We start from the raw sequence: 22,170 nt of genomic DNA on the forward strand, positions 1-22,170 counted from the left end.
GTGATGTCAGAGGTTATGTGCAGAGTCAGTTAAATGCTGACCTGGCTAATTGTGTTTTTCTTTTCTTATACAGATTCATGGCATCATATTAAGAACCTAGATAATTTCTTCACAAGAATATCCTTTTGACCATGGTGCAATGGCTTATATTTCTCATTACGATTGTAAATTGGGTGCTGTCCTGCAAAGAATGCAGTGACGCCTCTCGGCATTGAGGGATGTGGGATGGAGGAGCGTTGGCCATGTTCTGTGGATAGTCAGACATGGCAAGTTAAAAACAGAATGGGTCAGAAGAGTTCATGCTCCACACAAGCCTCCTTGGTTTAATCCCTTAAATCTTTCATTGATGTTGATTTCACTGGCAAGTCCAGCACTTGTTTTCCATCCCGAATTTGCAGGAGTTCCTCAGGGTCACGTCTGAGGCCCAACCATCTTCAGCTGCTTCATCATTGACCTTTCCCCCCTTCATATGTGGGGATGTTTGCACATTGTTCAGCACTGTTTGTCACTCGGACACTGAAGCAGTCCCTGTACAAATTCGGTAAGAACTGGACAGAATCCAGCATTGGGCTAATAAATGGCAAGCAACATTCGTACCACGCAAGTGCCAGGCCCTGATCATCTCTGACAAGAGAGAATCTAACCAGTATCCCTTGACATTCAATGGCATTGCAAGATTTAAATCCTTACTGTCAATGTCCAGGGGTTACCATTGAGCAGAAACCAACTGAACTCGCCATATAAACACTGGCTACAAGATCAGGTGAGAGGCTAGGAATACTGCAGCAAGTGGCTCATGTCCTGACTCCCTGAAAGCCTGTCCACTATCTGCAAAGCCCAAATCAGGAGTGTGATGGAATACTCTCCACTTGCCTGGATGAGTGCAGTCCTATAACGCTCAACTTGACACCATCTAGGACAAAGCAGCCTGCTTGATTGGCATCACATCCACAAACATCCACTCCCTTTACTACTGATGCTCACTCTCAGCAGTGTGTACTATGTACATGATACACTGCAGAAATTCACCAAAGATCCGTTAGACAGCAACTTCCAAACCCACAATCACTTCTGTCTGGAAGGACAAAGGTGGTAGATAAATGAAAATGCCACCATCTGCAAGTTCTTCTCCAAGCCACTCACCACACTGACATGGAAAAATATCGCTATTCCTTCAGTGTCATTAGATCAGAATCCTGGAACTCCCTTCTTAATGGCATTGTGGATTTACCTACAATGCACATTTGTAGCATTACAAGAAGGAGGCTCACCATCACCTTTGTGCAGGCAAGAGACTGATGACAATGTCACTGGACTAATAATCCAAAGCCCCGGGCTAATACTTTGGAAATAAAAACAGAAAATGCTGGAGAAACTCAGCTGGTCTGGCAGCATCTTTAGAGAGAGAAACAGTGTTAACATTTCAAGTCCTGTTTTGTCGCTGGATAACTCGGTGGTTAGCACTACTGCCTCTCAGCACCAGAGACCTGGGTTTGATTCCAGCCTCTGGTGACTTTGTGTTGTTTGCACATTCATCCCATGTCTGTGTGTGTTTTCTCCATGTGCTCTGATTTCCTCCCATTGTCCAAAGTTTGGCCATGCTAAAATGCCTCATAGTGTCCAGGCTTGTGCAGGCTAGGTGAGTTAGCTACGGGAAATGCAGGATTATGTGGAAGCGGGGGAACAGTTCAGGGTGGGATGCTTTTTTGGAGGGATGATATGGTGGACTTGATGGGCCAAATGGCCTACTTTCACACTGTAAGGATTCTGTAGTGTTCTGAAGTGGAATCATATTGGACTCGAAGCATTAATTCTGTTCTCACTGTTAATATGTTGTTGGAGGGAATCCTGAGGGACAGGTTTTGGAAAGACAAGGACTGATTAGGGATATTCAGCATAGCTTTGTGCATGGGAAATTGTGTCTCACTAACTTGATTGAGTTTTTTGAGGTTGTAATGAAGAGGATTGATTGGGGCAGATAGGTGGATGTGATCTATTTGGGCTTTAGTAAAACGTTGAACAAAGTTCCTCATGGTAGATGGGTTAGCAAGGTTATATCACAAGGAATACAGAGAGAATTAGCTATTTGGATTCAGACCTGGCTCAAAGGTAGAAGAAAGAGGGTTGTAGTGGAGGGTTGCTTTTCAGATTGGAGGCCCATGACTAGCGGCGTGCCACAAGGATCGGTGCTGAGTCCACTGCTTTTCATCATTTATACAAGTGATTGGGATTTGAACATAGGAGGTATGGTTAGTAAGTTTGTAGATATCACTAAAATTAGAGGGGTAGTGGATAGTGAAGAATGTTACCTCCGATTACAACGAGACCTTGATCAGATGGGCCAATGGATACAAGACTAACAGCTGGAGTTTAATTTCGATAAATGTGAGGTGCTGCACTTTGGAAAGGCAAATCAGGGCAGCACTTAATAGTAAGTGTATAAGGTCCTGGAGACAGTTGCTGAACAAAGAACCTTGGAGTGCACGTTCATAGTTCCTTGAAAGTGGAGTCGCAGGTAGATAGGGTGGTGAAGAAGGCTTCTGGTATGCTGGCCTGTATTGGCCAGTGCATTGAGTATAGGAATTGTTGTTACAGCTGCACAGAATATTGGTTCAGCCACTTTTGTAGTATTGCGAGCAATTCTGGTCTCCTTCCATAGGAAACTAGAGAGGGTTCGGAAAAGATTTAGAACAATTGTTGCCAGGTTTGGAGGATTTGAACTATAGGGAGATGTTGAATAGCTGGGGCTGTTTTCCCTGGAGTGCCAGAGGCTCAGGGGTGACCTTATAGAGGTTTATAAAACCATGAGAGGCATGGATAAGGTAAATAGGCAAGGTCTTTTCCCCAGGGTGAGGAAGTCCAAAACTAGAGGGCAGAGGTTTAATGTGAGAGGGGAAATATATAAAAGGGACATAACAACATGCAACTTTTTCATGCGGAGGATGGTGCATATATGGAATGAGCTGCCAGAGGAAGGGTTGGAGATTGGTATGATTACAATATTTAAAAGGCATCCAGATAGGTGTGTGAATTGGAAGGATTTAGAGCGATAAGGGCCAAATGCTGACAAATGGGACAAGATTAATTTAGGATATCTGGTCGGCATGGACGAGTTGGACCAAAGGGTCTGTTTCCATGCTGTATGTGACTCTGCGTACAAATCCCACCTTGGCAGACAGCCAAACTTGAAATCAGCAAAATGTGGAATAAAAAGATAGTCTAAGCGTGTCATAAGGAGCCTGCTGGCTCACTAATGGCATTTCAGATAGGAAATCTGTCATCCTTACCCGGCCTGTGACACCAACATCCAATAAAAGAATAAAAAAGCAAATTGATTTAATCTTGACATCATAATTGAGTGCCTGCAGCAACAATGTGACCTATTCCTGGCTGCCCTGTGAAAAGAGACCAGCAAGACGGATGTCTATGGTGTCCTGTTAGTTGTGTGAGTACCTGGTCATGCAGCAATCTGTAACGTTTCATGCAAGGGGCAACCAGGTCTCGTTTGTGTAAAATGGATTGGGCCTCTCGTCTGCACCTTGGACATCGCGTCAGGACACAGCGAAGATACAACCAGCCGTGTCAACTATACGGAATAGAGTTCCGTACTATCTGGGGAATTATAGAAAAGTACAGCACAGTACAAGCCCTTCAGTCCACGACGTTGTCTGTGGATTAATCCTAATCCAAAATTAAAATAACCTAACCTACATTCCCCTCAATTCACTGCTGTCCATGTGCATGTACAGCACTCGCTTAAATATCACTAATGACTCTGCTTCCACGACTCCCACTGGCAAAGCATTCCATCCACTCTCAACTCTCTGGGTGAAGAACCTTCCTCCTAACGCCTTAAAACTATGACCCCTCGTGGCAGTCAATCCTGCCCTGGGGAAAAGTCTCTGGCTATCGACTCCATCCATGCCTCTCATTACCTTGTACATCTCGATCAGGTCACCTCTCTTCCTCCTTCTCTCCAGAGAGAAAAGTCCAAGCTCAGTCAACCTCTCCTCATAAGACAAGCCCTCCAGTCCAGGCAGCATCCTAGAAAACCTCCTTTGTACCCTCTCCAAAGCCTCCACATCTTTCCTATAACAGGGCGACCAGAACTGGACACAATATTCCAAGTGTGGTCTCACCAGGGTTTTGTAGAGCTGCAGCATAACCTCGCGGCTCTTAAACTCAATCCCCCTGTTAATGAAAGCCAAAACACCATATGCTTTCTTAACAACCTTATCCACTTGGGTGGCAACTTTGAGGGAGCTATGCACTTGAACACCAAGATCCCGCTGTTCCTCCACACCGCCGAGAATCCTGCCTTTATTCCTATATTCAGCATTTAAGTTCGACCTTCCAAAATGCATCACTTCGCATTTATCCAGGTTGAACTCCACCTGCCATTTCTCAGCCCAGCTCTGCATTCTGTCAATGTCTCGCTGAAGCCTGCAATAGCCCTCGATACTATCAACAGCACCTCCAACCTTTGTGTCATCAGCAAACATACTAATGCACCCCTCAACCTCCTCATCCAAGTCATTTATAAAAACTACAAAGAGCAGAGGCCCAAGAACAGAGCCCTGTGGGACACCATTCAGCACTGACCTCCAGGTGGAATACTTATCATCTACAACCACTCTCTGCTTCCTGTCAGCCAACCAATTCTGAATCCAGACAGCCAAATCTCCCTGTATCCCATACCTCCTGACTTTATGAACGAGCCTGCCATGGGGAACCTTATCAAATGCCTTGCTGAAGTCCATGTACACCACATCCACTGCTCGACCCTCATCAACCTGTCTCATGACTCCCTGAAAGAACTCAATAAGATTTGTCAGGCATGACCTGCCCCTCACAAAGCCATGCTGACTCCCTTTAATCACGCTATGCTTTTCCAAATAGTCATAAATCCTATCCCTCAGAGTTCTTTCCAAAATCTTACTGACCACAGATGTAAGACTGACTGGTCTGTAATTTCCATGGATTTCCCTATTCTCTTTCTTGAAAAGAGGAACAACATTTGCCTCCCTCCAATCTTCTGGTACAACTCCCGTGGAGAGTGAGGAAGCAAAGATCTTTGCCAGCGGCTTAGCAACCTCCTTTCTCGCTTCCCAGAGCAACCTAGGATAAATCTGGTCTGGCCCTGGGGACTTACCAATCTTAATGTTTGTCAAAATTTCCAGCACATCAACTTCCTCAATCTTGATCTGTTCAAGCCTGTTTTCCTGCTCCTCAAAGTTCTCATTCACAACAAGGTCCCTTTTTTTAGTGAAAACCGAAGCAAAAAACTCATTTAGGGCTCCCCCTATCTGCTCAGACTTCACGCACAAGTTCCCTACGCTATCCCTGATCGGCCCTATGTTCTCCCTGATCATTCTCTTATTCCTCACGTATGAGTAAAATGCCTTCGGGTTCTCCCTAATCCTTCCTGCCAGGCTTTTTTCGTGCCCCCTCCTGGCCCTTCTCAGTCCACTTTTGAGCTCCTTCCGAGCGAGCCTGTAATCCTCTAAAGCTGTGCTAGACCCTTGCTTCCTCCACCTTACGTAAGCTGCCTCTTTCTATTTGACAAGAAGCACATCTGTACCCGTCATCCAAGGCTCCTTAATCTTTACCCCTTCTTACCTGTCTCAGAGGAACAAATTTATACATCACTCGCAACAACTGCTCCTTAAACAGCCTCCAGATGTCTGCTGTGCCCTTTCTGTGGAACAATTGCTCCCAATCTGTACTTCCCAACTCCTGTCTGATAGCGTCATAGTTTCCTCTTCCCCTGGTAACTGCTCCTTTCCTTTTCCATGGCTATGGTAAATGTGAGGTTGTTGTGGTCACTGTCGCCAAAGTGTTCTCCCACCACGATATCTGACACCTGGCTCATTGCCGAGCACCAAATCCAAAATGGCCTCCCCCCTCGTCAGCCTGTCCACATACTGAGTAAGGAAACCCTCCTGAACACACCTGACAAAAACGGCTCCATCCAAACCATCTGCACTAAGGAGGTTCCGATCAATATTGGGAAAGTTGAAGTCACCCATAACAACCCTGCTACATTTGTACTTTTCAACAATCTGCCGGCCTATGAGTTCTTCGATCTCCCTACTGCTATTTGGGGGTCTGTAGAAAACCCCTAGTGAGGTGACTGCTCCCTTGCTGTTCCTAACTTCCACCCATACTGACTCAGTCGACAAACCTTCCTCAGCAACCTCAGCCCATACCACCTCAGCAGACGAGCCCTCATCAAAAGTTCTTTCAGCCACCGTTATACTGTCCTTGACTAACAAAGCCACACCTGCCCCTCTTTTATTACCTTCCCTGACCTTAATGAAAGATCTGAACCCTGGAACCTGCAACACCCATTCCTGACCTTGCTCTATCCATGTCTCCGGAATAGCCACAACATCGAAGTCCCAGGTACCTATCCAAGCTGCAAGCTCACCTACCTTATTCTGGATAATTATACTGAAGTTGAGAGAGCTATCCCATAGACTAGTCTAGTAATAGCCTGACACAGAATACACAGAGAATCATTCCTTTCAGTGAATATTTCTGACTCGTGCTGCACTGTCCCTGGGAATGTTTTGCCCCTCAGCAGAATAGTGGTGCCCTTGCCCATCTCCTTGATGCAAATCTATAAATTTGTGAATGTAAACTGCTGAGTATTTGTGGAGACATTTCATCTTCACACTGCACATGCATTGTATTCCTTCATGCTTTAATCCATTAGCAGGATGAGGACGTCACTGGCTAGGCAGCATTTATTGCCCATCTCTAACTGCCCAGAGGGTATTTCAGGGTCAGCTGCATTGCTGTGATAACAAAGTGTAGAGCTGGATAAACACAGCAGGCCAAGCAGCATCTTAGAAACACAAAAGCTGACATTTTGGGCCCAGACCTTCATCAGAAATGGGTCTGGAGTCACATGTAGGCCAGACCAGCTAAGGATGGCAGTCTTCTTCCCGAAAGGACATTAGTGAACCAGGTGGGCTTTTCTAACAGTTGACAGTGGATTCATGGTCATCATTAAATTCTTAATTCCAGATATTTTATTGAATTCAAATTCCACCAACTGCCATGGCAGGATTCAAACCCAGCTGCCCAGAATGTTATCCAGGTCTCTGGATTAACAGTCCAGCGATAGTACACAAGGCCATTGCCACCCCTATCATTGAGCTGCGTGCCCTGGACTGAAAACAGAGCAGGCTGGTCTTTGTAATCATTTGCGACAAAGAAAACCAGGTAGATGAGTCTTCTTGACTTCTTCGTGAGTCTCCACCATCACAAATACTGGCTGCACCCCTATCTAAGCTGTTCCAGGACTACAACACTGAAATCTATGAAGCAGGATGAAATACTGTCCAAGTATGGCCTGTCCACAGAAAAGCAGGATAAAAGCAACCCAGTCAATCACCGCCCCATCAGTCTCCTCTCAATCACCAGCAAAGTGGTAGGTGTTGTCAGCAGTGTTACCAAAAGGCACCTACACAGCCATTATCTGCTCTCCAGTGCTCACTCTGGGTTCCAGCAGATCCACTTGGCTGCAGACCTCCATTATAATCTTTGTCCAAATATAGGTGCTGTAGATCTACTGTGGTATGCTACATTATGAGAGGGAAAGGGTTTGCAAGGAAGAGGAGTCTGTGCAGTGGGGTGCCTACTATTGCATAGTGACAGCAGTAGGTTTACCCTTAACCTATTATTCACATCTACCACTTCCACCAGAAGAATGGCTTTGCCTGCATGATGCTGTCTGAATTTTTTGAGTTGGTGTAAGTATAATCTTGATATTAAGATACTTATTGTCTCAGGGAAAATACAATAATATGTGTGAGATGTGTTTGGATAGTTAGATATATAGTAAAGCTCTACGTTGGACTGTCAAACATGTTGAGGACAGATACAGCATCAGTAAGGATAAAGCCGTTATTCAGTACTATGAATTAAAACAGTAAAACTGAGTAGAACAATCTGAATTAATTGCTGCTGTAATTCAAGTTAGAGAGTATGACATAATAGCCATTACACACAGATGGATAGAAGATAGCACTGGGTGTAGAAAATAAAGACTTCTTGGCTCTGTAACACCATTCACAATTTTAGGATGCATGAAAGGAATTATAGGCTTTTAAATATTTCATGAAATTTGGTTGCTATTGTAATAGATGAAACATGGAAGACCATTTGTGCACAGCAAGTTCCTATAAGCGTTATTGTTATAATGTTCAAATCATTATTTCTAATGGTTTTGAATGAAGGATAATGGCCAATGTACTAGGGATCCTTCCCCTGCTCTTCTTTGGAATGGTTCCACAGAATCTTGCATGCCCATCTGAGACAACAGAGGAAGCTTCTGTTTAATACTACGTGTCTGTCACTGAGCACTGTCTCAGTACTGAATTTGTGTGGCACCTTAGATGTTATGCTGAAGCTTCTGGGATGAACTTGATCATCCAAACTTGCAATTCAAGTGCGCAACCATCTGGGCCACTGCTGACTACTAACAAGTGAATCTAGCAGGTAGTAATGCCTAAAGAAAGGGCAAGGATTTGAAGAGGGTGAAGTGGAGCCTTAATCATTATGATGAAAACATTTCAATGGTAAGAGAGATTAAGTAGGCGTTGGAAGCATTATTAGTAGGATTCAGAAATAAAAACAGTAGAATTTCAATCCAAATTCCCTCTGCACTCGAACCCACACTCTGACAAGAGTCAGTGTTTTCAGTAGAAATTAGAAAAGAGTTAGAATTTAGAATTGGGAATGTTAGATAAAACTCTGTTTTGCCTGACACTCATATCAAGCGTTCTTCTCTTCTATATCAGGCAGTTCTTATTTGTTGTCCTATTCACAACTTTCCTATTCAACTGTGTGGAATATGACGTGCTGTTTGCAAATAAGTTCATAAATCACACGGGCTCCAGCCACCCAGAGAGGAATAAAGTCACTCTGCCAGATGCTATCCTACCCACTGAGCAATGCACTGCCAGGTAAGATCCTCATCTTGGTGAGAGGGGCGCCACAACAAATCGATAACTTTGGCAAATGGAATGCGACATGGGAAAATCTGAAATTGTACATTTCGGCAAAAAGAATGAAATAAAACATGTTATTTTAGATTGTGAGAGGTTGCTGTCAGGTGCAAAGAGTTCTGGGTGTCCGAAAGCACGGACTACAAAGCCCAGCAAGTAATCAGGAAAGCTAATGGAATCTTATGTTTTATTGTGAGTGAAATTGAATACAAAGATAGTGAGGTTATGCTTCGGTTATTCAGGGCATTGGTGAGACCCCACCTAAAGTACTGGTCACCATACTTGTGGAACGGTATTAATATATTGGAAGCAGTTCACAAGACTAATACCTGGAATCAGCGGATTGCCTTTCCGGAGTTTAGAAGAATCGGATGTGACTTAATTGAAACAAATAAGATCCTGAGGGGAATTGACTGGGTAGATGCTGAGAGGATATTTCCACTGTGGGACAATCTAGGGCTAAGGGTTATAGTTTAAACATAAGGGAAACCCAAAAGAACTGCAGATACTGGAAATCAGAAACAAAAACAGAAATTGCTGGAAAAGCTCAGCAGGTCTGGTGCATCCGTGAAGAGAAATCAGAGTTAACATTTTGGGTCTGGTGACCCTTCTCTAGAACCAAGAGGTTCTGAGGAAGGGTCACAGGAAGCTTTTTGTTAAAAATAATCGAGCCCATTTAAGACACAGGTGAGGAAACGTTTCTTCTCACAAAAGGTTGTGGCTGTTTAGATCCTTCCTCAAAAGTCAGTGCTTGCAAAAATCTTTAGATAGATTCTTAATGACAAAGGAGATGAAACATTATCGGAAATGCGGAGGAATGTAGACTTGTGGTTAGAGTCAGATCAGCCATGCTCTGTTGAATGATGAGGCAGGCTTGAAGTGCTGAGTGATCTCCTCTTGTTCTTTATTCATTGTGAAACTCAAAGCCATGAAGCTAATTAGTTTATATTGCCTCGTACCTGTCAACGAAGTAACAGTGAAACAAAATACACTTGCTTTTATTTATATGCAAGTACTGCAGCCTTTCAAGTAATTGCAGATATGCAGCTAGAGTAGAAATTGAAAGATTAGTGGAAAGTTCATATCCTTTCATACACGTGACCATGGTTCAATTTGGAAATGCATTGAGCAACATGAGCTTCCTCTAAAATCAAAATGCTGGAGAAATTCAACAGGTCTGGCAGCATAGGTGGAGAGAGATGCAGTGTTAATGTTTTGAGAGCAATATGACTTCAGGACTGGTTTTTCTCCTGTTGATAGAGGTGGAGAAGGAGCAGGTAGAATGGATGGTGAGGGTGCCTACAGCAGAAGATTAAGGGAGTGCTAATGATGGTAAAGGAGACAAGTAAAGTAGGTGTAAAGGAAAGGTGTGAAAATGAGGAAATAGGTCTGGTTTGCAGAGACCTTACCTTTCCTCTTCAACAAGGATCTGGAGTACACTACCTGAGAGTGTGGTGGAAGAAGATCCAACCAGAGGGTACTGAGTTGTCACTCATTTGCATTCTGGGTGTGGACTTCGCAGTCAGTATGGGCATAAAGGGTATTGTGGAGGAACCTGCTGTTAAGGAATGCAGACCCAGACTCCTCCAGGCCGAAAAGCAATGGGTGACCATCAGGCAGAGCAGGAGGGCTAAGCAGGCAGTGCATGAATCTCCTGCGGCTATTCCCACGCAAAACAGATATACCATTTTGGATGCTGTTGCGGGGATTAGCCTCTCGGGATAACAGCAGCAGTCAAATTCGCAGTGCCCATGGTTGGCTTTGCTGCAGAGGGATGGAGAGAAATAGCATTTATAACCCTAGCTATATACGTTTCTGTGGTTGCAAACGAGAATCCAGGATGGTGTGTTGCCTCCCTGGCTCTAGGATCCTGGATGTCTCTGAGCGGTTGTAGGAAATTCTGGAGATTGAGGACGAACAACCGGTGGTCATTGTTACTAACAACATAGGTGAAAACATGGGATGAGGCCCTAAAAGCAGAGTATAGAGAACTGGGAAGAAAGTTGAAATGGAGGACCTTGAAGGTAGTTATCTCAGGACTATTACCAGTGCCATTAACTGGTCAGAGTAGAAATAGCAGGATATATAGGATGAACATGTGGCTGAAAAGATAGTGTGAGGTGGAGGGTTTCAAATTCCTGGTACATTGGATCGGTTCTGGGGGAGATGGGATCTATACAAACTGGACAGGTTACACCTTGGGGGGGTACTTGATAGAGTGTTTGGAGAAGGTTTAACCTGGCAGGATGGGAAGCAGAGGAGTAGGGTAGTAGATGCAGAAATTGAGGGAGAGGTAGAGACTAGGGCGAACATGACTAAGAACAAGAACAGGCAATGAAGCATCCCTGAAAAGAACAGGGGAGGTAGTCTGAAATGCATGTGTTCCAATGTGAGAAGTATAATTGGCAAGGTAGATGCACTCAGAGTGTTGATTAGTATTTGGAACTATGACATTGTTACAATTACGGAGATTTGGCTGAAAGAGGGACAGGATTGGCAGTTGAATGCTTCAGGTGTGATAGAATGGGAGATAAAAGGGTTGAGGGAGTTGCATTACTGGTAAAGGAGTATCTCACAGCTGTACTGAGGGAGGATACATCAGAGGACTCATTCAGCGAGGCAATATGGGTAGAACTGAGGAGTAGGGAAGGTGAAGTCAAATGCCCGGGGTACTTGTGGGAGATAGACGAGAGAATATGTAGATAGATTTTGGAAAAATGTAAAAATAACAGGGTTGTTGCGATGGGTGATTTTAACTTATCATATATTGACTGGGACTCTCTATGTGCTAGGGGCTTGGATGGGGCAGAATTTGTAAGGTCCGTTTCAGGAGGTATTCTTGACATATTTATACAGTTGAACCAGTGAAGGGGTTATACCGGACCTAGTTTTGGGAAGTGAGCCCAGCCAGTGGAGTGAAGTTTCAGTTGGGGGAGCATTTTGGAAATGGTGACTGAGCTTCCAGTTGCCTGCCACTACATGGCACCTCTGTGTTCCCTGGCCAACATCTTTGTCTCAGGCCTGCTGCAATGCTCCAGTGAAGCTCAACTTCAGCTGGAAGAACAGCATCTTATTTTCTGCTTGGGAACTCTGTAGCCTTTTGAGCTCAACATCGAGTTAAATGACTTTAGAGCCATATTCCATACTTCAGTTTTTTTTAAACTCACCAAAACACCCAGCCCTATTATGATGTGTTACTTTTAGAACAGCCTAGCCATTTTCACCCACTCTCAGACCTGTTATCACATTCCATAGTTTGCTTTCCACATTCTTCACTACCCTCTGTTCTCATTGTCACTTATTCAGCTTCGCTTCTGTCATGATCTGCCATCAATAATGCACCTGTTTACCTACCTCTGCCATAGCATTCTCTTGCTCTTGCCATCTCTCACTCTTGCTCAGTCTCATTTTCGCTTGCCGTTTCTTGCTCTCACTCTCATAGTCTCACTTTCGTTCACTCTCTCTCGCTCTTGTTTTCACTTGAACTCTCTCACTCTGGCTCTGCCTCATTTCATCTCCCACAACCCATTTCATCCCTACCAACCTTGTCTTTAGCATAAATACCAGTTTTCCCAGCTGTTATCAGTTCTGCTGAAAAGTCACTGGTCTCTTAACTTTGTTTTGTTCCTACAGATGCTGCCAAACTTGCTGAATTTTGCCAGCAATTTCTATTTTTGTTTCTTTCCTGAATGGCAGTGTTTTGATTTTATGTCCCATTTTCCTAGACTCGCCCACCTCTGGGAAGTTTTTGCTTCTATCCATTTTAGAACAACTAAGGATGAGCGGTGACTTGATAGAGGTGTACAAAATGATCATAGGTATAGATAGAGTGGACTGCCAGAGACTTTTTCCTACGGTGGAGGTAACTATTATGAGGGCACATAGTTTTAAAGTGAGTGGAAGTAGATATTGGGGAGATGTCAGAGCTAGGTTCTTTACTCAGAGTGGTCGAGATGTGGAATGCATTGCTGTAGAGGGTAGTGAAGTTGCCCTCATTAGGGGCATTTAAGCAGCTATTAGATAGGCACATGGATGATAGTATAAGGTAGGGGTGGAGGTTAGATAGACCTTGGGATTAAGGTAAAAGTTCAGCACAACATCGTGCTGTGCTGTACTGTTCTATGTTCTATGTTCTCCTTTATAAAGTTCCTTTATAAACCCTACAAACTTCATTCAAATCACCCTTTCAGCTTCTGTACTCTAGGAACCACAATTCTGTACAATTTCCCATCATCTCTGAGTCCTGGAAGCAATTCTGGTTAATCTGCTGCACATTTTCCAAGGTCAATATGTCTTTTCTCATTTTTGTTTTCATGGGATGTGGTAAGGCCAAACATTTATCTATGATCTCTAATCACTTTTCAGAGCTGGTAAAGAGCTAAATGAGAAAGTAGCATGCAAAACATACCTACTTGTATACTTCAGCCTGTTGCAAATAAAATCCTTACAAATCACTTGCTGTGCCTGCATGTTAATGTTTTGTGATTCATGTACAAGGACACCCAAATTTCTCTTTCCCACATCATTCAACAATCTCTTTCTGTCTAAACATTGTACTGATTTTCTATTCCCACATTAAATTAGTTAACTAAATAAATATAGAATTCAATGATCTGGTTGTGTTAAAAGTCCATTGAAACAAATCTGTCATCATTAGCTGCCCTAGGCCTCTGTGACTCCAGACCCTCATCCATGTGATTCTTTCTGCTGTTTGACATTGGCTGACCAAGTCACCAAGACAGTGCACTAGCACTTTCACAAGCATTGATGATAATAAGTGACTGGCCCAGTGTTGCCTCTCTCCCACTCTATACAAAGCTCACCTTGTCCCTCTCCTCTTTCCCATTTTGCTGTCCATCTCCACGTGCTATCTGACGCACACAGACTCGCTCTCTCTCGCACTCTCTCTCTCTCCCCCCCCTTTCCCCTCTCTCTCTGACTTACTCCCATTCTCATCCCAGCCCTTACTCCCGCTCCTTGTTATTCCTAACTCTCATTCTAGCATTCTTCCTATCCACTTTTTTCAAAGGGCACGTCATTTACTAACTCTGTGCCCTGAGAATGCAGGATGTACGAAGCTGTGGAGGAAACCATTTACCCTGGGGATGGGTGATGCCAAGAGATTCAAACACTGTGATATCTAATACACGAATGTTTAGCCAGCTGTTTCTTGTTGTGTCCTGAGCTAAGATGATGGGTGACTGGCTGGTTGCAGAAGAATCCCCCGTGTTTACAGTATCTTGTTGGCCAATGACTGCTTTCCATGTACTTATTTCAAGGCCCCACATCTCTGGTACTGACTCACTGCTGCCCCCTGACTTCAGCACAGTCTCTCACACACTAATGCTCACACACTCCCCTCTGCCTATGCAAAATTAATATGCCAAGCCAGTCTAATAAGTACGTTCTGTACCACAGATAAGGACATTCGTTTCTGATTCTGTACAGCATACAGGGCAGTATTATTGAGTGAGGGGGGGTAATAGTCTCTGATTCTGTACAGCATACAGGGCAGTATTATTGAGTGAGGGGGGGTAATAGTCTCTGATTCTGTATAGCACACAGCCAATACTACTTGCTTTCAACATTACCACGAATTGAATTCCAGGAATGTAAGTACCAGGAGTCAATTTTAGCTATGTGCTGAATGTCAGTTTAATAATAACCTTTAAATGAAAGTATTGATTTCATGTTCTGCTGGTCTCAGGGTTTGCTAAGAGATGTTTTTGTTTTTGCTGCCCATTCTGGAAGTGAATTCTGGGAGTCGCAGAACTGGTACAGTTTCCCTGCCTATGTGAAGAATGGTTTGCAATGGGTTTGTTTTGTCATTTTGCGTAGGATATGGAGGGAACGTTGCCATTTTGCCCTCTTGTTGGGGGGTCCTGGTGAATAATTTCAGAAAGATTTAAAAAAAACCAAAGAATGTGGATGCTGGAAATCAGAAACAAGAGCAGGAATTGCTGGAAAAGCTCTACAGGTGTGGTAGCATCTGTGGTTTCAAGTCCAGTGACCCTTCGAAAAGGTGAAATTTGCTGCCAGCAACTGTAAATGCAAACTTTGGGAGAAAAATAAATTTGAAACAATAACAAAATTGTACATAAGTGAAAGTTTACAGATGACACAGCTAGGTGGGAGTGTGAGACATCTCACTTTGAAGAGATTTGGAGTGGTTGAGTTGCAATGGAATAGAATGTGGAGAAATGAGAGGTTATCCCCTTTGGTGGGATAAACATTAAACAAAGTATCTCTTAAACGGGGAGAGACTCAGGGAATGATTTCCCTGGGCTAGAGGACCAAAAATCAGGGGGCCATGTCTCAAAATTAGAGGGAGGCCATTTTAAGACTGAGCTGCAGGGGAATTTCCTTCTTCACAGGGTGATGAATCTTTGGAATTTTGAGCTTCCACCATCCTCTGGAGAAAAGTTACTGAGTATATTCAAGACTGAGATTGATAGATTCCTACAGATTAAAGCTTGGGATATGTGTAGGAAAATGGTACTGAAGTAGATTAACCATGGCCTCATTCACAGGTGAAGGCTGAATGGCCTCCTGCTGATCCCAGTTCTCATGATGGGTGTGCACAGGGTGGAGATGAAGCAGTTGTTCCCCTCAGTTGAAGGGTTAATAACAAAAATGTAGGGCAAAAGGTGGTGAGGGAATTTGAGAAAGGTTTTCTTCACCGAGAGGGTGAATCAGAAACGCGCCCTCTGGGAGAGTAGACGAGGTGGGAAATCTCACAAACTTCGAAAAAGTACTTGGATGAGCACTTAAAATGTCATGACATTCAAGGCCAGGGGCCAATCCTTGGGTGGTGGGATTAGTGTAGATAAATCAACACAGTCTGTATGGGCCAAAGGGCCTCTTTTATGACGCTGTGACTCTGCATTTCATAAAAATAGCCATCAAACAGTGCTAAACAGCCAACCTGCCAGGTAAACCTTTATTATTTTTGAAATCAGCAAGATGCATGGATTCCCTCCTAATCCTGATTCCCGCTACTGCTTATTTTCTTCCATCTATTCCTAGGATTCAGAAGAATGGTTGGATTATCTTCCTTCTGACCATGGCGGCAGTGTTTTGGGTGTACCGCTTGATCAAAGTCATCTGCAATCTGCTGAGTTACTGGGAAATCAGGACATTCTACATCAAAGCATTGAAGATCCCTACGGTATGACCCATACTTTGTTGCTCAATTAACAGGAGCCTTTTCAGAATACTTTGATCAGGTTCTGTGTTCAGGTGTATCAGTGTTTCAGTCTCTTCTTGTACATATTCACTGTTTTGGCATGTCAGCATGTCAGTCATAGTTGCCGTGATAAATTGGTGTTGGAACCTTGTAGCAGTTACATAAAACTGAGTTTCAGTCTTGGCAGGTTCAGAAGGCTACTAATAACTAGAATAGAGTAGAATAAAGAAGTTCCTTTATTGTCACGTTCTCTAGTACAGAAGTACAAGGGTATAGTGAAAAGGTTTTACAATGGTTGTCTGTAATGGCATCATCTTGGATACAAGTACCTAGGTACAATTTTTGTTTTCTTTATACATTAACAGGGATGAGGGTATCTCTGGCCAGGCAACTTTTATTGCCCAGATGGGGAGTTAAGAGACAACCACATTGTTGTAGGTCCGGAGTCACATGTAGGCCAAACTGGGTAAGGATGGTGGTTTCCTTCCCTAAAGGGCATTAAATGAACCAAATGGATTTTTCCAGCAATTGACAATGGATTCATGGTCATCATTAGATTCTTAATTCCACATATTTTTAGTGAATTCAAGTTCTACTATCTGCCATTGTGGGATTCAAACCCACATCCTCAGATTGTTATCTGGGTCTCTGGGTTAACAGTCCAGCAATAATACCACTAGGCCATCACCTCCCCAATTTTACAGTATAAAAGTATAGTTCTGTTACAAATTAAAAAGCATATAGACTAGCATGAAACAGTGAAAAGTCCAGAACGATAATAATTGACCAAAAGTACTTAAGTTCTCGTCCGTGCCTGCAGGCCCCAGAACACGAGGTCACATTGCCTTCACGTGCCAGTCTCCGTCCAGGACTTGGTGCACCCATGCTTATTCCAATCCACCGCACGACTTGGCCTGTGCTTGCACCACTCTACCACGGGTCTCAGCCTGTGTTTGCTTTGCTCCTTGACTCCCCTCTCCAGGTAGGATGGGAGGAGGGGAAGGAAAAGTTACAAAGAGGAGAAAAAAATAAAGGAAAAGGGGGACCGGCAAGCAGAGGAGCTCTGGCCAGAGCGTTCTACTCTGCTGCCATCTTGCGATCTATTGCTGTGGATACAGACTAATTTTTGGTAGGATTTGTACTGTATGTTCTCTGGCCCAGGCTTGAACCGTGAGGCTGATAACAAAACCACTATCTCACTGTGAGTTTCGTTTCAAGTGTTAACAGCCTGTTGCTGCCTTCTCCAGGTCGAGTTGTGTAACTACAGCTGGCAAGAGGTGCAAGCCCGTCTGATCCTGCTGCAGCGAGAGCAACAGATGTGCATCCACAAGAAGGAGCTGACTGAGCTCGATATCTACCATCGCATCCTCCGCTTCAAGAATTACATGGTGGCCATGGTGAACAAGTCGCTGCTACCCGTACATCTCAGCCTCCCATTAATGGGCGACACCATCTTCTTCTCCCAAGGCCTCAAGTACAATTTTGAGATGATCTTCTTCTGGGGCCCTGGATCTCTCTTCCAGAATAAGTGGAACCTTCATCCCAAGTACAAGCGTTCTGGAAGCCGATTAGAACTGGCGCAGCAGCTCAGCCGCACGGTGCTGTTAATTGGCATTGCCAACCTCCTGCTTTGCCCCTTCATCCTGGTGTGGCAGATCCTCTATGCCTTCTTCAGTTACACAGAGGTGATCAAGAGAGAGCCGGGCAGCCTGGGAGCCCGCCGTTGGTCTCTCTTTGGGCGTCTATATCTCCGGCACTTCAACGAGTTGGACCACGAGCTGCAGGCCCGGCTTAGCCGAGGCTACAAACCTGCAACCAAGTACATGAACTCCTTCACTTCACCACTGCTCACTGTCTTCGCCCAGAACCTGGCCTTCTTCTCAGGCTCCATCCTGGCAGTCCTCATCGCCCTCACTGTCTATGATGAGGATGTGCTCACAGTGCAGCACATCCTGACTGCCATCACTGTGCTTGGCATAGTGGTGACAGTGTGCAGGTGAGGCCCAGGGGAAGGTAATTGACAGACCCAGGTATAGAAATCGATCTTAGAATGAGTCACTATATCTCAGCATAAAGGGGTCACTGAGGAGGATTGGAACTCAAAACTGTAGACAGACATTCCATTGTAATCTATAGATTGCGCTCTTTTAAGCTGCAAGTCACATTGCTCCAATGTTTTAAACTGAAGGTAAAGCCCCCTCTGTTCTTTTAAATGGAAAGAAACAAAATACACTGTCCCCATCACAAGGTTGGATACCAAGTAAAGCTTCTATTAGTTTTTTAAACTGAAAATTAAGCCTCCTTCAATACTGTCCCTATCAATAACTCCCAACACAGGGCCAGCATAAGGGTAGGTACAGAGTAAAGCTCCCACTACTCTTTTTTTTCTGAAAAATGCAATTAAAGGTTTCTTGACTTTAAAAATGAAAGTAAATGTCCCTCCTGCTGTTCTCCTAAAACACTTCCAGGACAGCAACAACTCAATGTAGGCTAGTGGTACACAGTTCCAGTGTGCAGCTCTCATCTTCCTGTGTTGACCATTTCTGGAGTAATACTGACCTTGATGATGATGTTGTTTGAGCTAGTGTGTGGAATAATGTTGAAATCTGACATGTGTCTGTCACCAGGTCCTTCATTCCCGATGAGTACATGGTGTGGTGCCCAGAACAACTGCTGCAGTGTGTGCTGGCCCACATTCACTACATGCCTGACCACTGGAAAGGAAATGCCAATAAATCAGAGACCAGGGATGAGCTGGCTCAGCTCTTCCAGTACAAAGCGGTACGTTAATGTCAGAATGCATCCCACTGCTTGGGAAAGTGGGGAAGTGTGAGGCTTCGAGCATAGAATCTGACTGACCCTCAAAGGGACGTTGGGGTGAGTCTGACTGACCCTTGATCTCTTGGTGTTTTCCAGGTGTTTATTCTGGAGGAGTTGCTCAGTCCCATCATCACTCCGTTTGTGCTGATCTTCTCCTTGCGTCCAAGATCTCTGGAGATCATCGACTTTTTCCGGAACTTCTCAGTGGAGGTGGTGGGAGTTGGTGATATCTGCTCCTTTGCACAGATGGATGTTCGGAAACACGGGAACCCAATGGTACGCAGGGGCTACAGTTGACGATATTGCAGCCAGCTGGCTAATAGTGTGTATACCTGTATCCTTCACTCATATTCACATTGGCCAGGTGGTTGGTAGTCAGGTAGAAGGTTTTAGCTTACAGGAAGATATCAACAGATTGGTCATGTGGGCAGATCACTGGTGACAAATTGAATTCAAAACTGGGAAGAGTGATGTAATGCTCCTTGGAAGAAGTAACAAGTCAAGAGAGTTCTCAATGAATGGCAGGACTTCAGGGAGCTCAGAGCAACAGAGAGAGATCTTGGGTGTTTATCAATGAATCCCTGAAGACAACAAGCCAAAGTTTATTGGGTAGTTAAAGAGGTATACAGGACACTTGCCTCTATCAGTCGTGGCATAGATAAGAGCAGGTAAGTTATGTTGGAGTTGTACAAAACTTTGGTTAGGCCAAAACTGGAGTGCTGTGTGCACATCTGGTCCCCACACTATAAAAAGGGCGTGATTGTACTGGAGGGGGTGCAGAGGAGATTCACCGGGATGTGGCCTGGAATGGGGAGCTTCAGTAATGAAGAGACTGGATGAGCTCCGGTTGTTTTCTTAAGAGCAGAGAAAACTGAAGGGACATGATAGAAATGTTTAAGGTTATGAGGGGGCATGGACAGGGTGAGTTGAAAGCATCTGCTGCCCTTAGTTGAATGTTAATACAAGGGAATAAATTTTAAGGTGAAAAGCAGGAGATTTAGAGGCGATTTCAGGAAGATTCTTTTTGCCCTAGGAGGGGAGCCGAGGCAGGATATCTCACAACCTTTTTTAAAAAAAATGCTTGGATGTGCATTTGAAATGTCACGACATTCAAGGTTATGGAAAGCAGGACTAGCATAGATTTAGAGTAGTTTTTTTACAGTGCTGTTTTGTTTGATTTTATGATACCAGCTGATCTTGTTGCTGGTCCTGTCAGATTCCAGATTGAAATCTGACTTCGGTAGATAAAGATGCAATTTTTAACAATAAAATAGAAGTTTATCACTCACAGGAAATAAAAATCTAAAAAGAATAAACCAAACTATTTATACACAACAGCCAGTTTAATGATTTCAAGATACAGGACAAACTACAATCTATTGACCCCAACTTTTATAGTACTCGGGTACCAAAGAGAATTTCCTGCCCCCTCAAATCAAAAGGGTTTTAACACTTGCCCATCATTGGAATCTGAAAGCCTCATCATTGAGTCTTCATGTGATTGAACTTAGACTTTTTCAGCTTCAAATAACCCCTTCAGTATTTTAATTAAACACTGTGATCTGGAACTTTCAAACTAAACAGCTTACATTGAGGTAACCTATTTCTCAACACTGCTAAATGATCCCCTTTCTTCAGCTACGGTTCTCTGACAATCCAACTTCAGCCAAGACTCTGCAAAACTGAAAACCAAAAGGGTTTTCCAAACTGTGGGTGTTCCCCCTGAGTGAAAAACAATTCCAGATTCTTACAACAAACCTACTGCACAACTGTTCACTCTGTTTATCGTAAAACTCAGTCAATACAAACAAAACCCAACTAGCTTCCAAGAACCTCCTCTCCTGCTGTTTTCAAAAGAGATCGCCATGGCAACAGCAATACGTACAACTTACTCATTAAACCTCTTCAAGCCCACAGAAAGCTCACCAGGGCAAAATTCAAAAATATATGTTAAGTGTGGATAAATCACACACTTTGCATCACACAGCATATTCAGGAAATTGCTGCCATTTGCATTAACAAAAGTTGATTACATAGGTTCCTTTAGAGATAAACTCTCTGGATTTCAACATTCCCATATACACCGCATCCCGGAGGGCAGGACCAGCAAGGAGAAAGCCTGGGTATAATCTTGTCAGAATGATCCAGTGTTGGGTGTGAACTTTTCTGTTTATTTGTTTTACGGGAATGTGTGGGTATTATTGATGAAACCAGTGCTGACTGCCTGTCCTGATCTCCATTGAGAACTGTAGATCCTTGAGTTTGAAAGGTTTGATATTGGGGATGAGTGTATCCAGGTGTGATGACGGGAATTTTTTTTTTGCAGTGGCTCTCAGAAGGCCAGACAGAAGCCTCAGTGTACCAACAGGCAGAGAATGGGAAGACTGAACTCTCTCTCATGCACTTCACCATCACCAATCCACACTGGCACCCACCTCAGGACAGCTCGGTCTTCATTAGTCACCTGAAGGAGAAGGTACAACATGATGCAGCCACTGGTCCACCTGCCCAGCACCTCCTGTCCGACACACCACTCTGCAACTCCCTGCTCTCCAATGAGTCAACAAATATTGTAAGTGCGTGTATTTTAAGATCATCAAAATATCAGGGAAGGATATTTGGGTTAGATAAAAAGCGTGGAAAGAAATCTGACCCCTGCACTTTGAGTCCCTACCAGCACTCCGTAGAACACCCCAGTCAGTCTCATGCCTCTGAACAAAGAAAATTACAGCACAGGAACAGACCCTTCCACCCTCCAAGCCTGCAGCAATCCAGGTCCTCTATCTAAACCTGTCGTCTATTTTCCAAGGATCTGTATCCCTCTGCTCCCTGCCCATTCATGTATATGTCTAGATACATCTTAAAATGCCGCTATCGGCTTGATCTCCATAGCCCCATCAAGTCCACATACAGTCTTCTTCGGAATTATCAAGTGTTTCCACTTCCTTCTTTCTCATAGGCAATATATTCTGAACCATCATTATTCGCTGTGTATGAGCTTCGTTCCTGCCATCGTTGCCTCTCTTTCCCAAGGCTTTTAATATATATTCCCTCATTCCTGTATTATCAGCAAATTGGAACAGCTTTTCTTCATAACATCTGAAACTGTCATAGCCTCAAGCCTTGTTCAAATCATTTGCTCCAAGG

At 43.9% G+C, this 22,170-nt stretch overlaps 1 protein-coding gene across 2 annotated transcripts in view; it reads left to right on the forward strand.

Moving 5' to 3' along the window:
- The window catches only part of atg9b (autophagy related 9B), a 54,013-nt gene that overhangs the window by 11,931 nt on the left and 19,912 nt on the right, over nt 1–22,170 (forward strand). Inside the window, exons 3-10 of one of the 2 annotated variants that reach the window (XM_048529265.2) lie at nt 74–117; nt 7,696–7,760; nt 8,811–8,975; nt 16,044–16,185; nt 17,451–18,199; nt 18,831–18,984; nt 19,120–19,299; nt 21,350–21,595. In XM_048529265.2, coding sequence (XP_048385222.1) covers nt 74–117; nt 7,696–7,760; nt 8,811–8,975; nt 16,044–16,185; nt 17,451–18,199; nt 18,831–18,984; nt 19,120–19,299; nt 21,350–21,595 — 1,745 coding nt within the window. Of the gene's footprint in view, nt 1–73; nt 118–7,695; nt 7,761–8,810; nt 8,976–16,043; nt 16,186–17,450; nt 18,200–18,830; nt 18,985–19,119; nt 19,300–21,349; nt 21,596–22,170 lie in introns of those variants that run through there. The other variant, XM_048529266.2, reaches the window with a different exon arrangement.

The sequence above is a fragment of the Stegostoma tigrinum genome, chromosome 5 (genome assembly GCF_030684315.1).
Source record: "Stegostoma tigrinum isolate sSteTig4 chromosome 5, sSteTig4.hap1, whole genome shotgun sequence".
Taxonomy (NCBI): Eukaryota; Metazoa; Chordata; class Chondrichthyes; order Orectolobiformes; family Stegostomatidae; genus Stegostoma; species Stegostoma tigrinum.